An 8,056-nucleotide genomic window follows, 5' to 3' on the forward strand; every position below is an offset into this window, starting at 1 on the left:
GAAACTTGTGAGAATTCAAGTGTGCTCTGATATGTAAACCATCTCATAAATATAGTTAATTAAAAATGCTTTATTTCCAGTGGTGGAAGAATTAAAACATTTTTAGTCAAGGAAATGTAGCAATACCTAAGAATGAAAATACTCTATTACAAGTAAATTCCTGCATTCAGATTTTTACGAGTAAAAACAGAAGCAGTAAAATGTACGTAAAGTAAAAGTGTTTGTTACACAGAACTGCCCCATTCATGACTGAAATATGTTAACTGATGCAGTCTACATATGCCGTTTATTGTTCCAGGATGGAGGGATTATGCTGCATGTGGTTATGTTCATGCAGTACAATCACATGGCAACCCATGCCGGGACATCAACAAAAGCACATGCTGGCATGGCTTGGATGGTTAGGATGACGCGATAAGGACATGAATGTTTAAGATCAGGGGTGCAAGGCATATGGTAACATGTCGAAAAAAAGCCCTCATATTCAGACAGGAAGCAAACACTGGATTCCCTCATGCAAGTCAGTCTTTGTTGGATCCATCCACCGCTCCTCCTGCACACCCTGCAGACACCTTTGTGTTCCTTATATTGCATCATTACCAGAGTTTCAACCTGATGCCTGCCACGTTTCACCTATATGCAATAGGTTCAGTCCAGCCACATTCTCAAGTGATGCCACCCATCAGACTGCCGCAGCAAGTGCCATCCGACTGTCCGCTGGCTTATAATAACACTGCCACCAGTTCTGTTTGGCTAGATGTGAAAGGTGGCAAAAGCAATGTCAAAATGGTGGTATTTGATAACGTAACGGTCTGGGATAGCTCTAAAACTGGAACACTAAAACAAATATATCTGAATGGCTGGACACTGCTAGACAATATTTTAAGTGAGAAGAAAACTGTTTTGGTGAACCAACCCTTCCACATACTGAGTCACGTTATGGGCTGCCTGTTAGCCTATAATATTAGTTAAAACATAGTTGTCCTTTTAATCTGTATGTCCGTCCTATATCTGTTGATTAGTTTCAACTTGTGACTGCTTTCCTCTATAGTAATGCAGTCTTGCACTTTTTTTTTTCTGTCGACATGGCCCCAACGGAGAAGCAAGTACAAACCTTGTCTCTGTTGTCCTTTTATCCATATCAAATGACTGATGACACAGTGAGCAAACAGGATGTGAGTTATTTCATGAGCTTTAGCAACACTAGATCTCTGCAATGTCGTTCTAGGAAATGATCTCACTTAAACCTCTGTTCCGAACAAAACCCTTACTTCATTTTCTCATTGAATCAGTTTACATCTATTTGTGGAGGTCATCATTCTCAGAGGATTTAGTGTGCAACAGGCTTTTGAACCTTTAGAGAGAAGTCCACAACTGGGCATCCCTGAGTTATGCAGCCCAGGGAAATAATGTCCACATGTGAGGAGAAATACATGGCTAAGTTCTCTGGAGTGACTCCTCCGCTGGCTTCTATCAGTAACGTTGGGAACTCCGTCTTCAGTGCAAGAGCTGCAACATGGAGCTCCTACAGAGAGACAGGGCGAAGGAGGCATGTATTATTTCATACAGAGGTTAAGCTGCAGGGTACGGAAGAGGATTAGGTCCTGACAGGAGAAATATTTTTGAGAGGAAGAAGATTTTTTTTTGTTATGCACATCGAGAAAAAAGTCGAAATGACAAGAATATAGTTGAAATGTCAAGATTAAAGTTGAAATGTTGAGAATAATGTTGGAATACAATGTTCTGAAAAAAGTCTAAATTTTGAGAACAAAGTTAAAATAAAATTCAGAGGATTTAGTTGAAATCAAATTTCAGGAATATAGTAACAAACAGTTACAAACAGTTACAAACAGTGCATGTCACACTTGGGGTTGGCTTTCAACTTTATTCTCAAAATTTCCACTTTTTTTCTAAACATTTCCATGTTTTTCTCAACAGTGTATTTCAACTGTATTCTCTAAATTTCAGTTTTTTTCTCGACATTGTATATCAACATTATACTTGACATTTCAACTTTAATCTCTTTTGTCTCAAAATTTTACTATATTCTCATCATTCTGATTTTTCTCTATGTGCATAATGAATAAAAAAATCTTCCTCTTCTCAAATATACTTCTCCTGTCTGGCCCTAATCTTCTTCTGCAACAGGGTGAGTGGAAACGAAAAGAAAGGTGACCAGGGCTGTTATTTCAATATTCTTTACCTGAGGTTTAAAGTTGTCCAGCATAACGATGTCTGCTCCAGCTTTGGCTGCCTCCCTGCCCTCCTCTGCAGAGCAGCACTCCACCTCAATCTTACTGCTGAAGCCGCACACTGACCGCGCAGCTTTCACAGCCTAGAGAACAAACAAGCTGCTTTTCTTTTTTGTTGAAGGTGTTGCGAGCATTCATGAATTTAAGACAGAATGTCTTAAAAACATGGGAAAGAGGAAATGAGCAACTTGGCAAGAAATGCCCAGCAAATAATAAAAATAAATTCCAATAAAATGGTTAAGGGTCAGTCAGTCATTTTCAGTAACTGCTTGTCCTCGCAAGGGTCGCGGGGGGGCTGGAGCCAATCCCAGCTGTCATTGGGCAGAAGGCGGGGTACACCCTGGACAGTTTGCCAGACCATCGCAGGGCCGACACATATAGACAAACAACCATACACGCTCACAGTCACACCTAAGGACAATTTAGAGTCACTAATCAACCTGAGCTGCATGTCTTTGGACTGTGGGAGGAAGCCGGAGACCCCGGAGAACGTGCAAACTCTGCACAGAAGGGCCCCCGCCCAGACCGAACCCCATTCTAACTGGGATTTGAACCAGGGACCCTCTTGCCGTGAGGCTTACCACAAAGCCACCGTGCCGCCCCAATGGTTAAGGGTGACAAGTGACAATTACTTGACAATTAGCTGTGGGGAGATTATTAGATATTTTCAAAAAAAGGGGGAAAATGTCCAGAAAACTATATTTATAAATTGGTATAATCATATTTTTTAAAATTATATTGTATAATACAGTACATTTTTTTATTTATTTATTTTTGCACTTTCTTAAGATCATTTTCTTTTTTCTTTATGTTCTTTCACTCTTATTTTTTCTGCCTTTTTTGGGGTAACTTTCTTCTCTCTTTCCTCTAATGTCTTGCTAAGTTTTGGAGTTGCTTACTGCCTTCTTCCTACGTTTCTGAAAGAAATGATACCAATATGTTCACATTTCAGTTACCACATTTCAGTTACCACATTTCAGTTACCACCTTGTGGTGGTGTACTTTTCAATGGACTCTACGAACATCAATTGTCTGAATCATTTTAGCTGGATCTGTGGTGCAGCTACCCACCTGCGTGATACTTCCTGATGCCCAGACGTGGTTGTCCTTCAGCATTACCATTCCACTTAGATCCTGTCTGTGCATGGACACATTGCCAATCAGCATGGCATATTTTTCCACCAGACGGAAGCCTGGGGTGGTCTTTCGTGTGCCAGCCACTTCTCCATGCCAGCCTCCAACTGTGGCCAATGCCTGGAGCTGAGAGCAGCGGGTGGCAATCCCCGAGGCCCGGGCCAGGCAGTTGAGAGCCGGTCTTTCTCCAAGTAGGAGGCACCTTGCTGGGCCTCTTACCACAGCAATTAGCGTGATGGTATTGGGACCTGTGGATGTGAAATAAAGACATAGGAGTATTGACAGTGTGAGAGTATTTAGAGTTTAACTAAAACCAGAACCATCGCATTGGAGCAGCCATTCGTAGCAAGTGCAGGGTGCAAAGGACCGGGGTTACGTGAATAACCTTTTGAAGGCCGTCCAGACTGCAGCATTCTGGACAAGCTGGAGGTGTCAGATGGCACATGCAGGCACACCAACCAGGAGTGAGGTGCAATAGTCTTGGACAAGAACCTACGTGCATTAAGGAATGGATGTATCCTCCTCATGTTGTGGAGAATACATCTGAAAAAGCAAGTTGTCTCTGGAATGTTTGAAATGAAGGACCACTAGTTATCCAGTGTCACGCCCAGGTTCCTCACAGTCCAAGTTGGGAACATTACATAGTTCTCAATGATAGCAAAGATGATCTACCTGGAAAGAAGAGCAACTCCGTCTTTGCCAAAGTTGAGTATCAGGTGGTATGCAGAAATCCACAGACAGATCTCGGTCAGTCAAGCAGAGATTCATGGTGCCACCTGATGTTCACTGGTGTTATGTGATGTTAATTACCTGAATCTTCATATATGTAAGATGAAGAAATTAGTCATTCATTGGCCTTAAAAAAAGAAATAGACATATCCCCACTTCAACCAAAAGTCAGCAGGTTTTGTTTCCTCTTACAGATATCTGTGGGTTCTTATTGTTTAAAATTAAACTGGTTAAAGAAGATGTAATTGCTGCTTTTTAAACAGTAAAGGTTACCTTTCCTTAAGAAACTAGGCTGCTTTTTAGTGAGTAGTAATCTCTTAAATGTTTTGTATCAGAGATAAGCGGCCAGTGCTGTGTTTTATGCTGCAGTGAAAGGCATTCGGTATAATAATGGGAAAAGGATAAAAGGGCACTCCGGGTTTTTTGTATTACACTGTCATTAAAAATGCTATATAAAACTCTAGAGAAAGACAGTTGAATGTTGAGTCATTTTCCCAGGTCTTCAAATACCAATGCTTTCGGTTTGTAGTTCTACTGAACCATAAACTCAAATCATCAGAAAGACTGTGTCACTATTTGAGGACCTTGGATTGAGACTCAACAACCGACTGTCTTTCATCAGAGTTAAATACAGCACCTACAAGTTTTAGAATTAATTCCCGTATTGCATCTATTGCAACACTGCATGTTTGGTAAACGCCCACAACTTTTAAACTGCAACCCAAAGTTGCAAATGTTTTTGCTAGTAGCTTAGGGCTGTGAAAGCCCTCACAGCGGAGCAATCATACCACATTCCAATTGGGCTAACCCTGACTTTAGCCTAAGGCTGACTGGCCCTTCTTTGGAGCAGGGTTAGCCCCTAGTTTCCAGGGTTATCCCCTGGAAATGGACCTGTCTGGGCTAGAAGTTACCATTGTGAAACCAGGCTAAGTAAACACTAGAAGTTTAGAATGTTAACATGAATTATGTCTTCCAACCATAGACAAGTCAACTGATCTTCATGTGTAAATTTGGTGGAATGCCTTGTCAAATGTGCTTGTTTTCTGTGATATTGTTGTTACTTTTTACATAATCTTTATTGCTCTATTGATCTCCTTTTCAGGAGCATAACTTATGATACCTTTTTAATTTAATGGCTCAGTATTTTGTCACTGTGCATTGGCAACCAAACTAGTCTCCCTTCTAGGAATCTATAAATACAAGTCATTGGTTTCCGTCCCCAACTTATCTGATTGTGTCACCTCATCCCTGATCTGCAAAGCACTCATGTTCACACATGACACAGATCATCCACTCTACTAGCACTTTACCCTACTTCTCTCTGGACCCGGGTACACAAGGTGCAGAGCAAAAACTTTGTTCCTGTAGCAATATTAGCTTTAAATAAGGAACTGCCTCTTATTTTACAAGATATACCATGTGATTTGTGGTGCGATGATCCATGACTTTGTCTCTTTGTATAATTGTTGCATAATTCTGTTTGTTTGTGTTCTAGAGAAATCATACATCATCTATCTAACCAAATATCTTGGTGCTTTGGAGAACAGTGTGCAGTACCTACCGATCTCAGCTCCCTCCTGATGAATCCAGTCCACGGTGCAGCCCACCTCAGTGAACACTGCTGTGAAGAAGGGACTCCCTGCCAAGATGCTGTTTGGTGTTTTACACAGCAACCTCGCTTCTACCTCCTGTGACCCCACGCACACTCCTGCGGGGTCAAAATTTGGCGTGTCCTCTGCTAGCCACTGTTGTGCCAGCCAGGTCAGAGTGTGAGGTGGGATGGAGTGTGCTGCTTTGAGTGAGGGCAGAGACATTCTGAAACATGGGGGGGAAGAGGAAACTTTTGAATTGTTCCACTTAACATGAAAGTAGAAACTGACATCAGATGACAAAGGGGAATAACTTGAATGTGCTTTTTTTGTTTCACAATTATAGTGTAATTCAGACATCCATGGGCCCTGACAAGGAACAATTTTAAATCACAATATGAATGTTTGATGAGAGTCTGGTACTGTTCCTCTCACACCATGACAGTGGAGGAGTTGCAGCAAAGCAACAACTGTAAGATCACCGAAGCAGATCTTAGACTGTGACAGATTTCATGCCTGATTGTCACTTACAGAAACATCAAAGGGGTAAAATCAAACTTAGAGAACTATCTAAAATCTAAAAACCAAAGGCAGAGCTTCATATTGGTGACATAGACAGCCACCTAGGACACCCTCCACCTTACAAAAAAAATAAATATAAGACCTAATTCTGATTGGTCTGTAGTAGGGGTCCACCGCATAGTTGTTTGATTTTTTTTTTCACACAAAAAATATCTGTAATACATTTAATCATGAATCCAAGATATTTTTTTAGCAAAGGTAAATCTACCTATGCATAAAGCCCAACCCATTAACCATTTGAAACCTCAGCATCAGTTTTCTCGAACTGTGTTCAGACACCTTTCACAAGCATTTAACCCTTTGAAGCCTGAGTGTATTGGTTTGATTTTTTTTGTTTTGTTTTGTTTTAAGGCAGTCAGCCACTTGGCATAAAATGCTCTGTGAAATTCCCAAAAATTCTTTAAAGATGACAAGAAAATTACCTGAAAATTAGCTTAAAAAAAGAGAATATTAGAAAATTATTTTCCAAAAATAAGAAATTATATTTAGAATTATTATAATTACACATATATTTAAAATTAGGTGGAAGAAAAATGCATACTGTATATTAATATAAATATATTGAAATATGTATTTAATATTATTATTTTTATTCACTATTTATTTTAGCACGTTTCTCAGGTCATTTCCTGTTTTTTGGGGGTGGGGGGTGGGGGGTTGCTATTCCAAAGAGCATTACAGTAAAAGAAAATGAAAAGGCAAAAGCACTCTGTGTAAAAAAAAGAAAAAGAAAACTAAACAAAAGAAAAAAGAAAAAGAAGAGGGCAACATTTGCCCATGTTATTAATTATTATTATTTGTTAGCTATGTTGTTAATTTGTGTTGGTTACTAATTAGCTCCTATACTTGTTAAATAAATACAATAAATATAAAAGATCTTATTACACTTTTGGGGGTGGGGAATTTACCTAGCACCCCACCCACCAAATTCCTTTTTTAAAAAATCAAATCATACTGACATAGTGTTAAAACTAAAGGGACATTTCAAATAAATTAGTGGAGAAACATAATGAAAGCAGATGCGTCCAACTGTCAGTAAGGATTATCATGCTGTGGCTTTCACACTTTCACATTCACAAGACCCATGGTAGATTTTGGGATGACATCTTATACAGCTTTTTCCACTACCAAAACACCAAATGAGGGGAAAATCCTTCTAAGAAATACTGTCCATTCCCACCAGTGAAGACTTGGAGATTCTGTGACAAGGAGCATAAGGGCTGTTATGGAAGCTTGCGGTGGACCAACACATAACTATAAACTTTTATGTTGTTTTTTTCCTTTAATTTGTCATGTATCATTTTGTCCTGTATGTCCTTTGTATATGCTTTATTTTGATTATTTATTCGGTCCAACCTGCATTAATGAAACAGTGTATGTGTCTGGTTCCACTGAAGAAGTTAGTGCTAGTGCATGATTAACTATAACTAGGTAGACAACCACTATACAGAAAAATTACAACCACAGCTTATTTTGTCACATTTGAAAAAGTTCGCAGTTGTCTAGTCCAAGACTGAAGCAACACATAAAAGTTAAAGATATATTTAGGCTACTTACTTCCATCAATGGCTCTCCTTTTCCTGTTGATCACTGAGACTGCAGAGTTCTAGTGCTGAGCTCACAGAGCCACAGGAAAAATGTGACGTGGAATTTGACCCTGTGTCAGTGCTGGAATGTTTACCAGCTATCTAAGAGCAAGCCCTCTAGGTTTAACATTGATTGTTTTAAAGCTGATGATTACAAAATGTATTATTTGTAAAAGTAAATTAA

At 39.6% G+C, this 8,056-nt stretch overlaps 1 protein-coding gene across 1 annotated transcript; it reads right to left on the reverse strand.

Annotated features, from left to right (window-relative positions):
• Positions 1-50: 50 nt before the first annotated feature.
• LOC121942352 (nicotinate-nucleotide pyrophosphorylase [carboxylating]-like) lies at positions 51-7,945 on the reverse strand. Its single transcript, XM_042485534.2, has 5 exons — positions 7,844-7,945; positions 5,677-5,930; positions 3,324-3,634; positions 2,204-2,335; positions 51-1,525 (listed from the first exon to the last, which is right to left on the reverse strand). Exons 2-5 carry the CDS (start codon positions 5,927-5,929, stop codon positions 1,331-1,333), a joined length of 891 nt encoding a protein of 296 aa, XP_042341468.2. The 5' UTR covers position 5,930; positions 7,844-7,945; the 3' UTR covers positions 51-1,330.
• Positions 7,946-8,056: the final 111 nt, after the last annotated feature.

The sequence above is a fragment of the Plectropomus leopardus genome, chromosome 3 (genome assembly GCF_026936395.1).
Source record: "Plectropomus leopardus strain MGB_pleo_1.0 chromosome 3, ASM2693639v1, whole genome shotgun sequence".
Taxonomy (NCBI): Eukaryota; Metazoa; Chordata; class Actinopteri; order Perciformes; family Serranidae; genus Plectropomus; species Plectropomus leopardus.